Source organism: Eptesicus fuscus, chromosome 22 (genome assembly GCF_027574615.1).
Source record: "Eptesicus fuscus isolate TK198812 chromosome 22, DD_ASM_mEF_20220401, whole genome shotgun sequence".
Lineage (NCBI taxonomy): Eukaryota > Metazoa > Chordata > Mammalia > Chiroptera > Vespertilionidae > Eptesicus > Eptesicus fuscus.
In genome coordinates, this window is record NC_072494.1 from 35,344,474 (window position 1) to 35,366,658 (window position 22,185).

At 52.9% G+C, this 22,185-nt stretch overlaps 1 protein-coding gene across 1 annotated transcript; it reads left to right on the forward strand.

Annotated features, from left to right (window-relative positions):
- The first annotated feature begins 1,842 nt into the window (after positions 1-1,842).
- Positions 1,843-21,883, forward strand: SLC26A9 (solute carrier family 26 member 9). The gene is made up of 20 exons (XM_008154190.3): positions 1,843-1,967; positions 5,568-5,707; positions 5,809-5,919; positions 6,541-6,716; positions 8,202-8,366; positions 8,908-9,060; positions 9,380-9,462; positions 10,217-10,364; positions 10,649-10,762; positions 10,953-11,030; positions 11,585-11,680; positions 13,386-13,492; positions 14,217-14,286; positions 14,414-14,506; positions 14,645-14,758; positions 15,379-15,663; positions 16,732-16,786; positions 18,196-18,341; positions 20,831-20,902; positions 21,836-21,883. Exons 1-20 carry the CDS (start codon positions 1,843-1,845, stop codon positions 21,881-21,883), a joined length of 2,379 nt encoding a protein of 792 aa, XP_008152412.2.
- The last annotated feature ends 302 nt before the right edge of the window (positions 21,884-22,185 follow it).

Below are 22,185 nucleotides of genomic sequence, written 5' to 3' on the forward strand. Positions count from 1 at the left end.
CCCATGTCCTCTCCACAACACCATTTATTGATTCACTCAACAAGCATCTGTTGCATACATACTAAGCACCAGGCAAGGGGCTGGGCACATCGCTGTGGGCAGGTTCGACCCACTTCCCTCCCAGCCAGGCACCATCCATGGGGCTTTGCTGGATTTCCAGCTCAGGCTGAGGGCTGCTGATGGACCACGTGGTCCCACAACCAAATGAATGGAATGCACCAGCCCAACCTTTGTTGATTTGGGCACAATCTTATGATAATAACAACAACTCACATTTGCAGCCTTCTTTGCATATTACACACCCTTTCTTGTCCGTTACCTCATTTGAGCCTCACAACAACCCCGTGAGAGGCCTGTTACCCCCATTTCACTGACAAGGAACCTGAGGTTCACAGAGGTAATGCTGCCCCTTCCACCCACCAGTAAAGCCAGACTAGAACCCAGGTTTCTAGAACCCTAGTTAATGAACTTCCCATCTCTCCCCGATCTTCTCTTCCACAGAAGGTATCAACTGCTTCCCTCTGATAATGCAGGTAGTGCATTTGTGGGGAGGGGGTTGTTACCATCTGATTCCACTGAATCCCTAATAACCCAGCCACCCAGGTTCTCCCCTAGGAAGCCAATATTTTCAAAGGGGCTGACCTAGAAGAGAGGGTGATGGGAGATCTTGATTCCATGCCAAGGGGCGGGCAGTGATCCGAAAGCCCCTTCCCAGCCAGCTTCCAAGGCTCCAAGTTCTAGTAGTGCATTTGTGGGGAGGGGGTTGTTACCATCTGATTCCACTGAATCCCTAATAACCCAGCCACCCAGGTTCTCCCCTAGGAAGTCAGGGGACATCCCTAGCCCCGAGTGGTTTTTCACTTTGAACTCCATCTCAAATCTCTTGCCAAACTGGCCACAGCCACCCCTCGCACCCTATCCCCCGGAATTCAACCCTCCCTCTAAGCCTGCCCCCTGGCTTTCCATTCCCTCCTGCCTCCTCCAGGGAGGACAGGGGACAGGCGGGGAGACTAGTGGTTGGAGGAGGGAGGGGAGGCTCCTACAGGAACCTCCTCTGGACCTGCAGGGCCCTGTACTCAGCTCTGCCGGCTGGGCTCCTGGGACATCAGCAAGGTTGCGCAAAAAAATTGAGGAGGAGAGAAACAGCAGTACACAGGGTGGGGGAAGAGAGGTTAGGTACAGGAAGCGTGTGTGGGAGAGGCAGCAGCACAGTCCATCCCGATTTCCCCAAACATGCCATTGTCCTTCATCCCCAGGGAAACCTGTTGGTGAAGTCCTAGGTGTCTCCTTCAAGAAGGGGCCTCCTTGAGGTCACTGTGCCCATCCCCCTGCCTCTGGGCAGGCTGTTATCTCTATTCCTTCCAAACTGTCTGGCTGAATGGTATTAGCCTTTCTGCCCGGGGAAACTGAGGCTTGGGGCGGGGCTTATGGAGGCACCAGGGGCCTTGGGGTGGGCGGGGGGAGGCAAGGGGTCGAATCAATGTGCTGAATCCCAGCTGGGACTCCTGCCCTCCCACTCCCACCTTTTTTCTGCGTGGTGTTCAGCGGGGGTGACGGTGATGTCACAGGTGCAGTGTGCCAGCCATGTGCTGGGCGCCAAGCAAAACAGCCAGGGCGAGTGTGTGCATCATCAGTGCCCGGGAAGGAAGGCCACCCGAAGAAGTGAGTCTGATGGAAGGACTTGAAAGAAGGAAGGGAGGCACCTTCTGGAGGGGGGCGGGGAGCCCAGCATAAAACGGCTGCAGCAAGGACTAGAGAGAGGAGGCCCAAGCTGGCGCTGAGGAGGCATGTCCCTCATCCTCCCCTTGTCTGCTTCTCCCAAAGCCTGTCCATGCCCCAGACATGAGCCAGCCCAGGCCCCGCTACGTGGTAGACAGAGCTGCATACTCTCTCACCCTCTTCGATCATGAGTTCGAGAAGAAGGACCGGACGTACCCACTGGGAGAGAAACTTCGCTATGCTTTCAGGTAATGTGACCCAGAGCCCAGACTCCTCTCCTCTGCTCCCCACCAAAGTCTCTCCCGCACCAGGCATGGCTCTCACACCAGCATCCTTCACACAGAGCTCGGGGAAAGCCCTGGGAGGGCTGGTGTGGGACCCTGAATGGAAGATTCTATCATTTCAACTGTCCTGAGACACCCCAGGGAGGATGGGGAGTAGGAGCAAAGACCATCCGCAGCTTCAGCAGGACCATCCCCAACCCCCTGCATGAGGTCTTGCCATATTCTCAGTCCACTCAAGTGTTTCTTGAGTTCTTAAGGGAGCGATAGATGGGCATGCTGCAGCACGGGGTGAGGGGCATCAGAGCCCCTGCTGCAATGTCCTATCCCCTCCTTGTTAATAAAAATCAGAAGCCACCATCACCCCATGCTCTTTGTCCTCTTTCCCTTCTAGATGGTCCTTCCTTCTCCTGGTCCGGAGAATGCCCAAAGGTGGTCCCTAAAGGGTACCTACCAGGATGTGGTCCATCCAGTCTCTGGGCCATTTCCGGTCTCAGGTCCCTGGAACTGGGGTGATGGGTAGTGAAGTCTGGCCTCTAAGGGGGTGATCTACACCCACACTCCAGAAGCCCGAGGCCACAGTTTCGCCTTCCCCCTTCCCAGACTTCTGGCAGACCGTGCTCGGGCCTCTCTCAGGCCTCACTGTAGGCTGGCTTACTCTTCCCCACTCCCTAGGGGAAACAGCTGATTCAGTTACCTGGATTGAGGTCACTGGCAATGGCTGAAGTGGAGATGCAGGTGGAACTGGTTCAGACCAGGGGAATCACCCACTTCAGTTTTCACCAAAAGCTCAGGCCCAACCCTATCTCTCCTAAGAGGCTCCATCTCTGCCCAGTTACAGCCAAGGCCTGGGGTGCCTAGTGTTCAGGCTCTGTACCCACAGCTGTGCTCCTCGGATAGGTGGGCTCTGCCTTCCTCGGTGCCCAACGAATTTAAGTTTGGGTTGTTTCTGCACTGGAGGGATGAGGGTATCTGCTGTTGTCCTAAAAGTTTTGGATGATGAAAACTATGAAGGGATGTAGGGAACTAAGAATTCCCATGAGGCTGGCATGAGAGCCTTGAACAGTGCCTGGCACACAGAAGGGGCTTCAATAAGTATTTGTTGAATGAAAGAATGAATGAATGAATGAATGAATGAATGAATGTCAAGAAAGCTAATCCCTCTACCCACTTCCTTCTTGCCTTCTGGAGCTTCTGTATAGGTGTTTGGCATCACTTTCTAGCTCTTCTCTCAAGTTTCAGATTGTTTTGCTCAACCTATGGCAGGCTTGCAAGTAAGGCTGGGCAGGTAGGCTGGGCAGGTAAGGCTGGGCAGGAATGAACCTTGAAGTGGGTTGTTTCTCTTTCCCTAGCCAGCTCTCTATTCGCGAGTCCAGTTTTCCCTGCCACAAACAAACCTGAGAGAGTTCCTGCAGGGCTGGTTCTCTCTTAGGACAAGGCTTTAGAGATGCATTAAGCTACTTACCACCAGTCTAACTCCCATTCACCATCCCAGGGAGGGGAGAAGCGTCCACCTGCCCCAGAGGGGATTAGGGAGTCAGATGTGGGTGGTGGTGCTTTTCCACCGCGTGTTGGTTCGGATAGAAAATCTGCACGGACAATACAGGGTGCAAAGCATTTTCTGTGTGTATTTCAGTCTTGGGTGAAGTCCAGGGGACCCAGTGTCAGGGCAACTATTGTTGAACAGCAGCAAAGAGCAAGAAAGGAGGCCTAATCAGAGCGGGCCAGTGAGTCATCAGCTGGGCCCTGGATATTTGAGTTCCCTCAACTGGGAAAGGCAAAGCAAATGCCTCCCACCCTCTTCTAGTCATCAATCCCCCAGCTGTCACCCTCCAGTTTGCAGGCCCTTGTTCCGACCGCTCCTGCGTTTCTATGAAAGGGCCTGGAGGTGTTCAACAAACAGGGCAGGGACCAACTCTCCCACCCCGTGCTCACCAATCAATGAACAGCTCCCAGTCTTCCCTCCCAGAGGGGTTAGCAGGGGAACAAACTTGGCGTTGGAGTCATCGCACATGAAGGATGCTGGGTCCACGGGGCACACCCTGCAGCACAATGGAGCCTTCCTCTTGGAGAAGTTCTAAAAGATGGCAGCAGCCCCTACTCAGACTGAGTTTCTTTTGTTGCTGTTGTTTCTTTTTTTGTGCTGTTTGAATTTCTACAGTGAGAACACAGTCACTTTCCACAAGAGAACGATTTAGCAACACGCCTGTAACCCATTCCTTCTTTTTACCAAGAATACTTGGGGAGAAGAAAAGGATCCCCACTTAGATCCTCTTGCAAACAATCTGGTAACTAGAGCTTTTGGCAAGCAAATGTATGGCATTCACTCGTAGAAAGGTAATGGTGAGTCTAAATCTGTAAAATGTGTTTAGCAATACAAGGTGGGGCAAAAGTAGGGTTACAGTTCTGAGTACACAAAACACAGTTTATTCTTGTATTATTGTATTATTTCTCCATGCAAACAACTGTAAATACTTAATCTGCCGCGATAGTTTATTGTATATACACTTGGACAGACTGAGTTTCTTTTTTTAAAAAACGTATTTTTATTGATTTTAGAGAGGAAGGAAGAGGGAGAGAGTGACAGAAACATCAGTGAGAGAGAATCCTTGATTGGCTGCCTCCTGCATGCCCCCACACTGGGGATTGAGCCCACAACCCGGGCATGTGCCCTTGACTGGAATTGAACCTGGGATCCTTCAGTCTGCAGGCCAGCACTCTATCCACTGAGCCAAACGAGCTAGGGCATTTCTTTCTTTCTTTCATTTTTTTATTTCAGAGAGGAAGGGAGAGGGAGAGAGAGATAGAAACATCAATGATGAGAGAGAATCATTGATTGGCTGCCTCCTGAATGCCCCCTACAGGGGATCGAGCCCAAAACCTGGGCATGTGTCTTGACCGGGAATTGAACCCGTGACCTAGTTCATAGGTCGACGCTCAACCACTGAGCCACCCGGCTGAGCCAGACTGAGTTTCAATACCGGCTCATCCTTTCACTTATTCACTCATTCATTTATTCAACATATATTTACGAAGCACCCCAATGTAGTGCACAAGGTATACAGAAATGACAAGAGAGCCAGACTTCTCACCATTGTGGGTTTGCTGTTTAGTGGGCAAGGGAGATGAAAAGCAAGTCATTAAACAAGGGGCACTCATGGAGCTAAGAAGCCCAGACAAGGGGGCCCAGGCCTGTGTTCAATCAGCCAGGAACTCAGAGAAGCCTTTCCTGGAGAAAGGCCAATTGAGATGGGCCTGGACTTGACACCTCAGAAGGTTAAGCCACCAAGAAATCCACGCCTTTAAGCCAAGTCTTGTAGACTTCCGAGCAGACGGCATCCGTCAGAAGACCTCCAGCTCATGCACAGGGCATCCTGGTGGTTCTCAAGAGAAAGTCCCTGCTTTTCCTTCTCAGTGTCTGGCATACTGTCCAGTATGCGTGCCCATCACATTTTGAATGAATTTTGAATGAATGATGAGCAGCAACAGGATATTGTAATCCCTCCCCAACTTGGAGCGCCCAAGCCGGGGCAGCGCTGACTGGAAATCTGCCCATTTTCCCTCCAGATGTTCCCCGGCCAAGATCAAAACCGTGGTGTTTGGGCTGCTCCCTGTGCTCTCCTGGCTCCCCAAGTACAAAATCAAAGACTACATCGTCCCCGACCTGCTTGGTGGCCTCAGCGGTGGATCCATCCAGGTGCCACAAGGTGAGGGGTCCTCTCAGCCAGGCCTGCTCCTCTCCACCCCCACCTTCTGTGGCCTCCATAGTCCCCGTGCCCCTGAGCCTTCACTCTCTCGTCCTCCGCAGGCATGGCATTTGCTCTTCTAGCCAACCTTCCTGCAGTCAACGGCCTCTACTCCTCCTTCTTCCCGCTCCTGACCTACTTCTTCCTGGGGGGTATACACCAGATGGTGCCAGGTAAGGCCTCTCCCCTCCCAGCAGGCAGGAGGACGGGTGGTATGAAAAGGGGTTCGGGTGATTTTTCCATCTACATACTCCTCTAGTTGGTGCCGGTTGGTTCTCAAGGGACCATCACTGTGTCGGTCCCAGGTCCTCTGTGACCTTGGAGAAACCCCTTAGCTTCTGTGAGCTCAGTCAGCATTACCTGCTCTGCCTTCCTCCCCGGAATGTGGGGGAAGACTTGGTGCAACAAGATAAACCGTGTGCCATAAAGTGCTCAACAGCTGTGAGAAATTACCTTCTAACCCCAGGCTGGTCCCCGCAGGCCACTGAGGGGTTCATTTGGAGTTCTCTGGTGCTAAGTGAGACAGAGAAAGGACCTGGTCACAAGGCCTGTTTCTGGGTCGGGTCCTGCTTGTATTTCCAAGCACACTTCCTCAGGTGTCCGGTAAAATAATATTAACAGCTGAGATGAAACAGTAGATCATGGTCAGATATGTGTGGTGTTATGCTGGAGAGCAGCCTGGAGGCCCTGGGGCTCCATCCCCTTGGGGGTCGGGAGCAATCCTGGGCCCCTTGATGGTTTCCATGGGTTTGATCCAAACCTCTGACTTTTGCTGGCTGGGTGGGGCACCACAGGTACCTTTGCTGTTATCAGTATCCTGGTGGGTAACATCTGTCTGCAGCTGGCCCCAGAGTCAAAATTCCAGGTCTTCAACAATGCTACCAACCAGACCCACGTGGACACGGCGGCCATGGAGGCCGAGAGGCTGCATGTGTCAGCAACGCTAGCCTGCCTGACTGCCATCATCCAGGTGAGGAACCGGCCAAATCCCTGCCATCAGACCACCCTGCCCCTGACTCAAAGACCCAACTTTGACGTTAAAGCAGATTTAGGGCTCTACCTCCTCCGTCTTCCCCATTCTCAGGGCCCCCAAAGACTTTAAAAAGCCAGATATCCCTCCCCTCCCTCCAGCATCCACACCTGATAAAACTGTCCTGAGTTTGGACTATCTCAACACTCGCGTCTTCTCTCCACTCCCTTTCCAGAGCCTGGCCCTCAGCCAGCACAGTCCTCCTGTTTCCTGACTTCTCTTATCCTCCACCAGCCTCCTCTGCTCCAAGCCAAAGCATCACCTGCACTTCATAAATTCCTTTTTTGCCACATGCAAAGGACTCTGCTGGGTTTTGTGAAGGAAAATACAGCCTGATAGAATGCAAGCGCAGGAAGCAAACTCAGAGGGCACCTTTCATTCCTTCATTCATTTAGTTAATGTTTCTTAGTTATTTCGCTGTGCCAGGAACTGGGCTAGGCCCTGGGGATAAAAGATAAGTAAGAAAGAGGCCACGTTTTCCAGAAGCTCCCAGCCCAGCAGAGGAAATAGCCATGTCAACAGATAAATTTGTAGGCAGTGAGATAAGCAGCATAATAGAGCTATGTCCAAACAGCTGTGGGAACACCAAAAAGCGTTAGGAAAGGCCTCTCCTCAAAGAGAACAGGTGACCTGGGTCTTAAAGGATGACTAGAAGTGACCAGTAAGCAAATGAATAAGGCATGGAAGGATGGTCCAGGCAGAGAAAAAGATCCCCCAAAGCACCGAGGCCTCAGAGAGGGTGAACTGACCAGGAATGGCAAGACAAGGAGTGTAGTGGGACTGGAGGGCAGGGGGCCTTTGGGGACGGGCCACAGAAGAGGCTAGAAAGGTAGGCATGGGCCAGACAATGATGTTTGAGGTCTGTCCCCTAGGCAGTGGCTTTAGGTCCGATTGGCAGTTGAAGGATCATTTGGGCTACGGAGAAGATGAGGGGTGGGAGGTGGACTAGAATCAATCCTGTTGGGGACCATACAGAGAGCCAGGCAAGAGTGCTGAGGGCCTAGACCAGTGGTGGCCATGGAGAAAGCCGCGGAGACGGGCGTGGACTTGAGGAACATTTTGCCAGGAGCAAAATTAACTGGGCTCTGGTTATAGCTGGGACGTGGGAGGTGAGGGAGGGATGACTCCCAAGGTATTGTTTGGCCAACTGGGTGGATGGCCGTGTCATCCACGAACAGAGGAAACACTGAGGGAGGGCCAGTTTCATTCACAGATGAGGAAACTGAAGACAGAGAGGTGGAGTGACAAAGAGGCCAGTGTCCTTAAGGAACCATAACTCTGCTGGCACATTAAAAAGGAAGACAAGGTCACAAAGGACTCAATTCCCTAGAGCTGCTGCTGCCCAGAGCTGCCCAGAACTCCAGCCCTGGGTTTGGATCAGGCAAGTGTGGGAGCTGCTGACCCTCTTGGTCATTTCCCCCTCAGATGGGCCTGGGCTTCGTGCAGTTTGGCTTTGTGGCCATCTACCTCTCCGAGTCCTTCATCCGGGGCTTCATGACGGCTGCCGGCCTGCAGATCCTGATCTCGGTGCTCAAGTACATCTTTGGACTGACCATCCCTTCCTACACCGGCCCAGGGTCCATCGTCTTTGTGAGTCTAGGATAGTACCCTGCAAGTGGGGAGGGGCTCATTACAACAGCCAAGTTCACTGTTGTTGTGAGCTTCTCATCATGGGATGCTCCCGAGCAAGGGCCGGCTGACCCGGTGTTAGGAGAGGACGCTGAGGGGGTTCTCACGTTGGGAGGGAGAGTCAAACACATGGCCTTGAGGGCTCGATGAGGTTCCCTGTGGTTAATCCCTGCAGAAAAGGAGAGGTAGCCTCTTAATAAGTTCCCTGTTCCACTGGCTGGGAAGTCCTTCCTTATGTCTAGTTTCTACCCTCCTCCTTTAACTTGAACTCTTTCTGGAGGAAGAGAAAGGGAATCAACATTCCTGTCCCAGCATGAGCTCCTGATGTGCCCTTTGGGAGAGGGTGGTGGGAAATGGCATCGTGTTCCTGATCAGGGTCTAGATTCTGCTTGGGTGCCTCCCTGAGCACTGGTGATATCCCTTCACGGGGTCAGCCATCCAATGGTGGGGTGGTGAGGGAAGAAGCAGTGGGAGCCCATAGGCATGATGCTCTCTCCACCAGACCTTCATTGACATTTGCAAAAACCTTCCCCACACCAACGTCGCCTCGCTCATCTTCGCCCTCATTAGTGGTGTCTTCCTGGTGCTGGTGAAGGAGCTCAACGCTCGCTACATGCACAAGATCCGCTTCCCCATCCCTACAGAGATGATTGTGGTAAGACCTCACCCGGGGCTGGGTGTTGAGGGCCAGATCAGAGAGCCTATGAGAAGAGACATCCAGTTCCAGCCAGGGCCAGGATGCTCCTACCCAGCCTCACCCCCCTCCACTGTCAGCCAGTAGAGCAAGAAGTCAGAGGTGAATCCCTTCCATCCCCCTGAATATGGCCCCACTCTTCCTGTTCCTTGGAGTCTTCCCCCTCAAAGAGGCAGGCAAGTGAGATTTGGGTTCCCCAGAGAAAAGGGAGGCTTGAGAGAAACCCTTGCACTCACCCCAACTTCAAACCAATCCCCATTCTCCACTTTGGGGTTTGCAGGTGGTGGTGGCAACAGCTATCTCTGGGGGCTGTAAGATGCCCCAAAAGTATCACATGCAGATCGTGGGGGAGATCCAACATGGGTGAGTCCAGGGGGCTGGAAAGCCTGATGCCAACCCCACAGCACTCCCCACCAAGGCCTGGGCTCAGAGGCTGAGCTGAGACGAACTCTATGAAAGTGCGTTCTAAACCCTATGACACTGCCCAGCTATGGATCGCGACTATGACTTATTATGGAGAAGAGCCACACGAGGGGCCGATGCTGGCTGTTTTATGAACGGGCGAGTCTTAACTGGCACGCTCACCCCGGGAGTCTCATTCAGTGGGGCTATTAAAGCAGTGCCTCTCTGATCAGCCCTTATCTGGCTCTTCACCCTGTTCTAATGCATTGGCTCTTTTTACCCATGTGGACAGGAAGCTATTAGGACGAACCAAATTCGTTAGGCATCCACTCTTTGCCAGGCAGCCAGCTGGGCCCTGGGAGGGGCCGTTCAGTGCTGGGCTGCAGAACTGCAGCAGGTGGGGTGGGGGGGTGCTCACAACACAGGGGGCTGGTGAGCGTAAAGAGTCCAGAATCTGGGTGTGAACAAATGAGGCCCTGCCAATTACTGGCTCTGAGACCTTGGACAAGCCAGGTCCCCTAAGCCTCGGATTCCGACTTTGTCAACGGGAGTGATGGCCCTACAGCATTGTACTAAGGACTCAGGCTGAAAGGGTAACCACGTGAGACCCTGGCACACAGTGGGGCCCTGCTGCTCCCTGTGAGTTGCTGAAGGACTCGGTGCCCTCCCTCTCCTCACACCCTTGGGCCCTGCCTCCCCTCTGGCTCCTTGGCAGGTTCCCTACTCCTGTGTTGCCTGTGGTTTCACAGTGGAAGGACATGGTTGGCACAGCCTTCTCCCTGGCCATCGTGGGCTACGTCATCAACCTGGCTGTGGGTCGGACCCTGGCTAGCAAGCACGGCTATGACGTGGATTCTAACCAGGTAGGTCCTGCTACCCCCAGTAAGACTGAACAGGACAGGCCGGGGCCCACAGAGCCCTGGCAAAAGAGAACTTGGGGCTCTGGACCGAGGTAAGGAAAGCTGCCTGCCAGTGGGGAGAGGGTATGACCCCAAGAGCTGACCTCTGCTTAATTGGGTGTGTATGGCTTTAGAGTAGTAGGTCATGTCTTAGGCCCAAGATCCAGCTTGCATGGCCCACTCGGTGTGGTCCACCCTGCCACCCCATGCCCACACCTCCAGCGCCTAATCCTGCCCTTGTCCCACAGGAGATGATTGCCCTGGGCTGCAGCAACTTCTTTGGCTCCTTCTTTAAAATCCACGTCATTTGCTGTGCTCTCTCCGTCACTCTGGCTGTGGATGGAGCTGGAGGGAAATCGCAGGTGAGCGCTGGGCCAGGGGAGGAGGATGGGGAACCGAACAGTTGCCCCAGAGAATCCCAGAAACCTGCAAGCCGGGCCAGCTGCTTCTCCCGCCTTCCTCTCCCTTCCCTAGCCTCCACTCCACCAAAGGCATCTATTGGAAACCAATCGGAAGCAATACTCCCTATTCCCAACTCTTTTCTCTGAATAGGTGGCAAGCCTGTGTGTGTCTCTGGTGGTGATGATCACCATGCTGGTCCTGGGGTCCTATCTATACCCTCTCCCCAAGGTAAGAGCCCAGCAGGAGAGCAGAGGCCAGCAAAAGACTCCAGGAAGAGCAACCCCTAAGGGTCATGCCGCAGGTTACAAAGTGCTGTCATTGTCGCACTTTGGCCTAATCACAACCTGTGCGGCAGACGACACAGGTTTACTCTCCCCAGTTTACAGGCGAGGGAAACTGAGGCCGAGAGTGTCTAAGTGATGTGCCCGAGGTGGTACAGCTGACAAGTTCAGGGCTGGTCCCAGACTCCAGCCTCCAAACCTCAGGATTGAGTCCCTAGTCTGTTGACAAGTACCCATGAGCCCTGGCACAGGAAGGCTCTAGGCATGGGCCATGGGTGTGAGAGAAGAAGGGAAGGGTGAAGAGGGGGCCAGGATGGGCCCCATGGCTCTAGCTCCTGAGCTCTCCAATCCTAAGCCTGAGTGCAGAGATTTGGGGGCTCTGTGGGAGAAGTGTTCTGAGCTCCAGCTCTGCCCTGCCAGGCTCCAGGGTCAGGTGTGTTTGTAGGAAGGGCAGGAAGAAGGGGACACCCCAGTGACAGGAACAATGTTCTGCTTCCCTAGTCTGTGCTGGGAGCCCTGATAGCTGTCAACCTCAAGAACTCCCTCAAGCAACTCGCCGACCCCTACTACCTGTGGAGGAAAAGCAAGCTAGACTGTGTAGGTACTGGGTGGCCTCTGTGTACCTGTCTGAGCCCTGTCCCCTTCTCCAACCTCACAGCCCTGTCCCTTCTCCTGTGAATGATCTCTCTGGTTAGCTGCTTCGGAACTGGCATCACCAAGTGCTACGAACTCAAGTTTTAGAGAGACACCATGTGCTCAAATCCTAACTCAGACATTCACAGGCTCTAGAGTCAATAGCAAGTCTCTTAACCTCTCTGCGTCTCAGCTTCCTCATCTGTGAAATGGATATTTCTTGCTCTCCCCCATCCCCAGGGTTGCTTAGGAGGAAGAAATTAGACAATACAAGAAGGGAGCACATTGTCCAAACTGTATCTGTACTCAGTAAAACTTAGCTATTATTATTTTTTTGATTCATCGTTCCAAAAAAAGCAAAAGAAATCATGTTGTTGTTTTTTTAAAAAAAAATAGAACATAAAGCCAGCAGAGCAGGGCCTTAAGCAAGTTACTAGACTTCTCTGGAGTTCTGTTTCCTCATGCATATGGGGGTGACAGTCAAGGCTGCGTCACACACTGGTTCTGAAGATTAAATGAGATCACGGCGGGAAAGCACCGTGTAACCATAGAACTCTACAGTTCTGACTTACGTTACAGTGAGTCATGTTCTCCACTGGACAATAGGAAGGAGGCTGCCATGTATTGGAGACACCGTGTTATCCCCACTTAAGCCCCACCGTAACCTATGAGAGAGGATTTCCTAATCTCCTTCTGAGATGATGAAACCAAGGCTCAGAGAGGTTAAGTAATTCGTCAAAGGCCACAGAGGTAGTAAGTGGTGGAGTCGGGATTGGAACTCCAAGTGTTGGATGCCAAACCTCTGGGCTGGGCTGTCTCCTACAGGAGCCAGAGAAGTGAGTGGTCCACCTGGCTCCCGTAGTAGACGGGTGAGTGAGTGAGTGAGTGAGTGAGTGAGTGAGTGAGTGGTGAGGAAAGGAGAAAATTGATGTCCCAATTCCCAGCCCAAGGATTTGCTTTTACCCCATCCCAACAATCCCTGGCTATGGCAATTAATCCTGAATATTCATAGTGCTCTGGGTTCCCATCTGTTCCTCACAATTCTCTACGGAAATTGGGTAGATTTGTTTTCTTTTGAGCTATGTGGGGAACTCTAAAGGAGCATAGGGGCATTGGGGCTGACAATCAACACTGAATCCAATTCTACCAGGCCCCCAGGCCATCAGGCCAGGAAGCATCTCTAAGCTCGTGTTGGGCATTCTCAGCTGACTGGTAGATGGAGAAAGGGTACTCATGCCTATCAATCACCCATTGGGTGCCCATCACTAGGCTGGGACCTCTCTGTTTCTTAACTCGTTAATCCTTTCATGAAGCAGGTATTATTGCTCCCCCTTTGTGGATTAGGCATCTAAGGCTCACATAGCTAGAAGTAGGAGAACGAAACTTGGAACTCAGAACTGACCCAAGACTCTTACTCTTATCATTATGCCCTCAAAGACCTGGGTGTGCTGGGCTTGTCTATTAAAAACAAGACAAGACCAGGGGGCCACACTCAATCTGAGGGAAAGGGACAAATGTAACCAAAACATAAAACAGTGCAAAACTGGCATGGAAGTGGAAGGGTGGGTCTGGGTTGTGCTGGCAGAGAATGACCTTGGCAAATCCAGGAAGACTTCCTGAAAGAGGCAGTTTTCTTCCCAGGTCTGCTTTCATATCTCTTTCCTCACAGTGTGTCTGGGTGGTGAGCTTCCTCTCCTCCTTCTTCTTGAGCCTGCCTTATGGTGTGGCAGTGGGTGTCGCCTTCTCCATCCTGGTTGTGGTCTTCCAGACCCAGTTGTAAGTAACAGCCCCTCCCCAAAGACACAATGGGGGTTGAGGGGGGTACCCTGGCCCAGCCCACCAAACCCTGCTGCCTCTGGGCCTGGCACAGGAGGTGCTGCCAGGCCTGAGGAGAGCCCAACCCAGCCAGGACTGTGGGCACAGGCTGGGCTGCCTGACTTCCCATATTCTGGAAACCCCAGAGGAAGCCATTGTGGTCTTGGAGGGCTGGGGGCTGGAGAAAGTAGGGGAAGAGCAGGTGGGTAAGACTCGGTGTCCTTCCGAAGGCACTGCCAGACACCAGACCACATGGGACCCCACCCAGGGGAATATGAGGCCAGAGGACAGAGAGCGTGTCCTTCCTATAAAGAGATTCAATAGAACATTCCAGGGTGTCCAGTCCAGGGTAAGAAGGATGCTAAATGTTAGGGAAACCCTGCCTTCTCCTCTTGAGAACTCAAGACCAGGAAGTGACGTTAGGGCCACGTAAGCTTGTCACCATGTGTACCTCCACCCCTTCTCTCCCACTAAGCCCCAGTCTGGGAGCTATGGCAAGGGCCTGTCATCCCTCTGGTTACAGTTCAGCCACCAGACATGCGTCCCCAGGGCCGAAGGACAAACACAGCAAGCCCAGGGGTGCAGAAGGGACCCTGCCCTGCCTCTGCCCCAGCCCCCAGCCCCAGTATCCCTCCAGGCCCATTCGCTGTTAGCATTCACTTACGTTTTCTTCTTCATCATCCAGTCGAAATGGCTACGCTTTGGCCCAGGTCATGGACATGGACATTTATGTGAATCCCAAGACCTACAATAGGGTGTGTAATCCAAGCCTATGAACTTCCTCTTTTGCCCTACCCCCTCCCTCCCCAAATAAAAGGGATTTTTAAAATAAAAAGTCAATAAAGACATTTCTGCTACTTAAACTCAGCCTCCCTGTCACAGGTCCAGGAAATCCAGGGGATTAAGATCGTCACTTACTGCTCTCCTCTCTACTTTGCCAACTCAGAGATCTTCAGGCAAAAAGTCATTGCCAAGGTAAGTCTCAGTCCTTTGGTGACCAGAAAGGCTGGACAGAGAGTGACCCGAAGGTGGAAGGAAGGGGGCTGGGAGCCAAGGACAGGCCTCCTTCAAAGAGGGGAGAGGTCACACCTGCTGTTGACTCTTTCCCTACAGACGGGTGTGGACGCCCAGAAAGTATTGCTGGCCAAGCAAAAATACCTCAAGAAGCAGGAGAGGGGGAGAGCGATGCCCACACAACAGAGGAAGTCTCTATTTATGAAAACCAAGGTGAGCTGAGGCCAGGGACAGCCATGCTCTCTCCTGCCTTCTCTGATCTTGCACCCTGGGGCCCCTCCTCCCAGCACCCTTCCAGGCAAAGACAAAAGTCTCTGTGGACATTGCTTGGTGGCCATTGAACATTCTTATCCGTGGGTGAGGGGAGACCAGTTCCCATGTCCCCCCATTCTGTGTTTAAGATAGGATATGATTCATGGACTTATGAACAACCCCGGGGGGAAGGGGGGGAGCAGCAGTGAATTTCCTGGGGTTCCCAGCCAACCCAGAGCAGCATGGTGGAGATGGTTGTGGGAGAAACAGGCAGGCACGGCAAAATGCAAAAAAAAAAGAGCTCAGCTCTTCCCAAAGGGCTCCCTCCCAGAATGAAGTAGGCAGTGGCTTCGGTGCCTCTCCTGGAGGGAGCCTCCAACTTTGTCTGGGTTGTGAGACACCAAGCTGCAGGCCCTGCCCAAGGAAGGGGCTTTGGGAGATGCCTTTCCCGTGAGGATTTCGGGGTTTGTATTCACCAGGATCAAGCTCAGTGATTCTCCTTCACCCGCAGGCTCCCTGGCCCTGCTTGAGCCGCAGCAAAGTCTGGTTCGGTTTGTTGACCTCCCACCCCCTCCCTCCAGACTGTCTCCCTGCAGGAACTCCAGCAGGACTTTGAGAACCCCTCCCCGACCGACCCCAACAACAACCAGACACCTGCTAATGGTGCCGGCGGCGTGTCCTACATCACTTTCAGCCCTGACAGCCCCCCAGCTTCCCACTGCGAGCTGCCGGCTCCTGCCGAGACCCCCAGTGAGCCCACTGACATGCTGGCCAGCGTCCCGCCCTTCGTCACCTTCCACACCCTCATCCTCGACATGAGTGGGGTCAGCTTTGTGGACTTAATGGGCATCAAAGCCTTGGCCAAGGTGAGGCCCTTGTGCAGAGGGAGCACCGGTCACCCCCGTGCACACCCTCACTCCTGCTCTCCCACTCTCGCTTTGCTTGGAGCGTTCATTCTGACAAGCTGAGGGAGGATACATACCAATAGGACTGAAGGGCCCGAAGGATCCCTTTCTCCCACACATGGCCAGGACAAGGGGCTCTGTGCTGAGCAGGCCCAGACAGCCCAAGACAATGAATGAGTGGCTGGAGAGGGAGACCAGAGGTCCAGGCCCCGCCCTGTCGCACCCTCCCACAGCACCCCTCTCTAGCAGAGGCCATCGTAAGCTCCCTCGCAGGCCACAGGAACCCAACGCAGGGTCCTCTGAGTGGAGTCCAGCTTGGCCCTGGTTCATGGTCTGCTGCTCCTTCCCACACTCACCCACACACTCTAGCATCAGCCAGTCCCGGCCAGCTGAGGAGGGAAGAAATAATATCAGTGCCCCACATCCTTGGGCCAAACAGGCAGCCCACAGGGCACCTTGAATAAATGTGTTCACCTGACAGCTTTTCAGAGACCACCTCCAAGGGCTGAGTCAGCCAACCTCAGAGCTGGCTCAGGTCCAGGAGAACAGAGTATAAAGGCTGACATCACCACTGGCCAAGTACCCCGAAAGCTCGTCCCAGCTAGGGACTCGGCCTGCTTCCCTGGCCTGGACCTGAAATCCAGATGGGCCTTGGCTGCAACCCTCACCTCCCCAGGCCTTGGGTCTCCCTTGCAGCTTCTGCCTGAAGCCACAACGTGGGGAAAGAGGTGGAGTCTGGGAATCTAAGCTACTGAAAGGAAAGCTCTGGCCCCACCAGAAGGGGCCGTGGTGACTTTAAGTGCCCGCCTCCTTGGCAAAGCCCCACTTCCTCCCTGCTTTTCAGAGAAGCCTCGAGCCAACACTCCAGCGAGAAGTGGTGTGCTTTGCTGCTATTTTTATCTTTGGCTGCAGGGCTCTCAGGGTTGCTTATTTGCTTGGCGTCCCCTCTGAAATGGGTTCTGCGAATCACTTTGGAGACCCACTCAAAACATTCCTTTCCTTTTGCCCCCCTTCCCCCGACGCTTCTAGCTGAGCTCCACCTATGGGAAGATCGGTGTGAAGGTCTTCCTGGTGAACATTCATGGTAAGAGAAGACATTTAGGAGGTTGAAAGACTGGCCAGGGGGTGAGGTGGGAACAGGTTGGAGGGATGCTGAACAAGAAAGGGGGTGGAAATGAGAGCACCCATATAGTCCCCCAAACTACTGCCTGCTCACGAGAGCTTCAGACACAAGTCAGAAGAGACTGTGGCCAGATTGTGTAAACATCCTAGGGATCGCAACAGCAGAGTGGGAGATCGTGGAGATAAGAAAAGATAACTGGGATTCTAATTTCCCCACCACTAATTTGCCATGTATCCTTGGCCAAGTCACTTTATCTGTCTAGGGATCAATTGTCACCTGTCTATATATATAAAAGCCTAAGCAACCAAATGACCAGATGACCATTCAACCAGTCGCTATGATGCACACTGACCACCAGGGGGCAGACACTCAACACAGGAGCTTCCCCCTGGTGATGAGTGCGCTCCCACAGCCAACTTCCTGCAGCCCCTCCCCACCAGCCGGCCAACCTCCTGTGGCCCCTGATCTGCCCCATTGCCAGCCAGGCCGAGGGACCCCACCCATGCACGAATTCGTACACCAGGCCTCTAGTGTAAAATAAGGAGGTTGACTAGATGAATTTGGGGTTCTTCTCTAAATCTGAAAGTCCATGAGTAATAAATCAAACATATATCATTACTACTCAGGGAATGCAGATATGCAGTTTTATATGCATGCAGCCTCCACAGGGCACATATACACAGCCGGAGGGCATGTCCACACAGCAGTGGACTTTCACATCGTTAGCACACACTCGGAGTGCAGGGACATGAGCACACAGACACACACGAGAGCATGTGAAGGGACACCTACTCGCACACTCCGCTTCCCACCGAGGGTCAGAGCCCTTCTAGGTGGGCCTGTCCACCTTCAGAACTGGCCTGAGCATGTCCCAGCCCTGGGAGAGGGAGTCTGCGATGGCAATGATGTGCGGGGCATGTGCTCCAGAGTTAGAGCCAGAGGTTCCTGGCCCCTCACGGACACTCCTCAGGAAATCAGCTCTGAGATCCGGTAGGAGTAGGAGCTCCACCACACACGGAAGTTGCGGGAAAGTCCTGGGTCGGCAGGAGGCAGGAAGGGCCCTCAGGAGACAGAACTGGCAGCAGCCTCCTCAGGAACTATTTTCGCCTTTCCCTCTCAATGGCCACAAAGTACCGACTCCCTTGAATCAAACTGCTTCCTTCTGCCCTGGGTTGAAGGTTCAGCATCCTCAAGCTCACATTGCCCTCTGCTGTCCCGAACTGATATTGCAAGGTCAATGCCACAGCCCTCGGAGGCCAAGAGAGCGACCTTCGGGCCTCTCTCTCCTATCCTTTCACCAATCCCCCCACCCGCAGCTCCAGTCCACAATGACTGTTATCGTTCTGAAGGTCGTCTTTTCCTCCTTCCAGCTCAGGTGTACAATGACATTAGCCATGGAGGCGTCTTTGAAGATGGGTGTCTAGAGCGCAACCACGTCTTTCCCAGCATACACGACGCAGTCCTCTTTGCCCAGGCGAATGCCAGAGAAGTGGCCCCAGGACCTGACTTCCAAGGGGTAAGGTCCGGGCACCTGAGGGATCCTAGGCCCCAGGACACTGAAATAGCAGGACCAGGGGGCATTAGAAAGAGCACAGGAGAAGTTTGGTGTGCCAAACCAATTCTGAATCTCAGTTTCCTTACCTGTAGGATGGACACCCAAAACTAACATTACCTACCTCAAAGGGTTTTTCTTTTGTTTTTGCTTTAGGAATAACTGATAATCATATCTTTGATGTCACTTGAAAGTGCTTTGTATATGGTAAAATCTTTTATTAATATTAATGTTCGGCCCTGGCCAGGTGGCTTTGCTGGTTGAGTGTTGTCCCATGAACCGGGAGGTTGCTGGTTGGATTCCTGGTCAGGGCACGTGCCCAGGTTGTGGGCTTGATCCTCAGTAGGAGGCGTGCAGGAGACAGCTGATTGGTGTTTCTCATCATCCTCTCTCTAAAAAAACAACAAAAACATATTTAAAATATTAATGTCCAGATAAGAACAAAAACAAAAAAGATGAAAAAAAAACTTAGTGTCCAGTCACACAAACACCCAATTCAGCTATGTCCTGGCATTGCTCACCTCTCCTCCTCCTTCGGCTGGAAGAGGTTTGGGGGAGGGAGCGGAGTAAGCCTGCCTGTTTTAATTTAACAGAGCTTGCAGATTTTAGGCTGGTGATGAATGAAGAAACTGGATTTGAGTTTTATCTCAGTTTCTTGACATCTAATTTACTAGCTCAGTAAGTGGTATGCAAATGAGCTACAAATAACACTGCAGAATTCCAAAAACGCTGGGGAGGCAGAAAAAGCCCACCCCATTGGGGTCCCTGCCCAGGCCTTCTCTGCAACCCCCACCTCCCAGAGTCCCCTCCCAGCTCAGCCCGTCCTTGGCCACCCAATACTCTGTGTCCCAACCCTCGATAAAACTCGACCCTACCATCTGGGGGTCACAGCAAAGCCTTTTCTGGCACCAGAGCAACAATGCGCTCTTTGCTTTAAGAAACTGATGAAGGTGAAGCCATCTGTCCTAGGTACTGAAAGGCTGCCCAACAATACACAAGACCTTGGCTCCCACCCTCGACATGTGGACAGAAACTATGCAGCACAGTTAATGAACCTTGTCCACACCGCAAAAAGAAGATCTTTATCATTTGTTATTGTACAAATAATGTCCAGTTATTACAGTTTATATGTTTAAAATAATTTACATTATATGTTGTGCCGCACCAGCACGGCCAAGGGTGAACCTGAGTGGTGTCAGTGAAGGATTGAGAAAAGACAGACAAGAGAATGAAAGCTGGGTCTCGGTGGGACACTGCCCTCTCTGATGGAGAGCTATCGACAGCGCCACGGACTACAAGCCGTGTCTTTATTTTATAGCAGATGCCACGAGGCAAAGTGAGGGTGTGGTCAAGATGTTTACAACATTCCCGTGGGTTTCGATCCCACTCAATTACATGCACCTGATCAAGCTTTGTTTACTTGCAGCCTATATCACTCAGGCACGTGGGGCCACGTGTTCGGAACATAGGTTCAAGCTTACAACTACAGCTGTTGGCTATCATTGTGCTGGGAGGGCTCTGCCCTCCAAGCTGGGACTTGCACGTGGCCATGAGAGGACTGTGCCCTCATTAGTCCGAGGCTTGAACCTGTCCAAACACTGTAGCCACTCTCCACAATATGTAATATATTTACATATTACAGAATATATTCATCTGTATAAATCACACCGCCCCCTTTTCAACAGCATGGTGAAGAGAAAGCCAGCAAAGCGAGTTTGATGAGGAAACAGAAGGAAATAGATTCCCTGAAGTCAGGCAGCTGGCCATTTGTCAGTGTAAGCTAAGTACACTTTCTCTGCCTTTAAAATGCCCGCAGAGGGCAGCCCCTGGTGTAGGCAGAACGGGGCTCTGTTTTGTGAGCAGGTGAGGGAGGGGAGGAAAGGGGCAGGAGAGCAGCTGTGCATCCGAGCACATGGTGCCACCGAAAGCCTGCCTTTCGCACCAGGCTGTGTGGCTGTCATGGAGCTCACCCTGCACCAGGCTGTGTGGCTGTCATGGAGCTCACTCTGCACCAGGCTGTGTGGCTGTCATGGAGCTCACTCTGCACCAGGCTGTGTGGCTGTCATGGAGCTCACCCTGCACCGGGCTGTGTGGCTGTCATGGAGCTCACCCTGCACCAGGCTGTGTGGCTGTCATGGAGCTCACCCTGCACCAGGCTGTGTGGCTGTCATGGAGCTCACTCTGCACCAGGCTGTGTGGCTCTCATGGAGCTCACTCTGCACCAGGCTGTGTGGCTGTCATGGAGCTCACTCTGCACCAGGCTGTGTGGCTGTCATGGAGCTCACTCTGCACCAGGCTGTCATGGAGCTCACTCTGCACCAGGCTGTCATGGAGCTCACTCTGCACCAGGCTGTCATGGAGCTCACTCTGCACCAGGCTGTCATGGAGCTCACTCTGCACCAGGCTGTGTGGTTCAGTCACAGAGCTCATTCTGTACTGCTTTTCCCCTCTAGGCTCCAGTGGACCCTGAGATCTCCTTATTTGATTCGGAGGAGGAGAGCCCCAGCTACTGGGACTTAGAGCAGGTGAGCTAAGGGGCAGGGGGTGGGGGGCAGGGGAAGGAAGGAGACCCTCTCAAATCCAAGGTGTTCAATGGGCTCTCTCACCTCCAGGCCGGAACAGTCATCTTGAAGTCAACAAAGTTTCTTTCTCATCTTTCTTTTAATAGCAGGTCTTAATTCTTCTCACTCCCTGAAAGACATGCGTGGGCAAGGGGGGGCGGGGCACTGGATCTAGTCCTAGAGAACTAATATCTATTCTTAACTCTCCAACACATCACACACATGGTCCTGGGCAAGCCACATAACAACACCAGGCCCCAGTTTTTATCATTACAAAGTCCCCTCTACCTCACAAGATTAGCAGGGGATTCATTTGTTCCTTCATTAATTCAACAGGTATTTATGGAGTGCTTACTGCTTGCCTATACAGTTTCAGGGTGGGCATACAGCTGTGAACAAAACAAAGACCCCTGTCCTTAGGAAACTTATATTCTGGTAGGGTCAGATGAATTCTAAGGGTGCAGATTCTAGTGGGACCAATATTGTTGCATGTGGACAGGCCTTAAAAGCTAAGAGCTATGCAGGTGGGAGGGGTTATCCCCTCAGGGCCTTCTGTTCCTGATGCCCTGAATTCACAGAAACCAGATAGAAATAGCATCTAACTTCATGCTTCTTCCCAGTCTTTGTGGGCTTGAATTCCGTTGCCCTCTGAGCACACCTCTGGGAGTGCCGATGGCACGCAGGAGACATTAAGAAACACAGCCAGAGCCAGGAAACTTTGGCAGGCTGCTCTCTAGGTCTCTTGGAATCTCCAGCATGTTCCAAACTGCTGGGCAGGACCAAAATAGTTTATCAGCCAGAAAGTACTATAGAGCTTGTCTGATCTCATCAACCCTCAGCCACTCTGAACCCAACGGGTCTAACGCAACTCCTCGACTCTCCTCTCCTCCCTGGCAGGAGATGTTCGGGAGCATGTTTCACGCAGAGACTCTGACCGCCCTGTGAGGCCCAGCAGTTCCCAGGCTGCCTCCAGAGCGCATGGCACCTGGGACTTCGTGAAGAATGAGCCTGGGATCACAGCAGATGGCGGGGACAGGACAGCGCCTCCACCAGGACGTCGGCTCCTCTCTCTTCTCCTCCTCCTCCTCCTCTCTCGTCACCCTGCCTCCCTCCCGGCATCTCTAGAGCGAGCCAGTCTCAGAAGCAGAGGAAGCTTCTGCTAACCCTCGTGATCCTGGCCAGCAAGCGTCCCGTTTGCTCTCCATGGCAGCTGACCAGAGGCCCTGACTACTGGACTTGAAGCATGA

Bases quoted from the DNA above. Each gene is read 5' to 3' on its own strand.
- SLC26A9 (XM_008154190.3), top strand. From the start codon at position 1,843: ATGAGCCAGCCCAGGCCCCGCTACGTGGTAGACAGAGCTGCATACTCT. The intron at 13,493-14,216 runs GTAAGTAACAGC...TTCATCATCCAG, and splicing joins GTGGTCTTCCAGACCCAGTT to TCGAAATGGCTACGCTTTGG. The intron at 16,787-18,195 runs GTAAGAGAAGAC...TCCTCCTTCCAG, and splicing joins CTTCCTGGTGAACATTCATG to CTCAGGTGTACAATGACATT.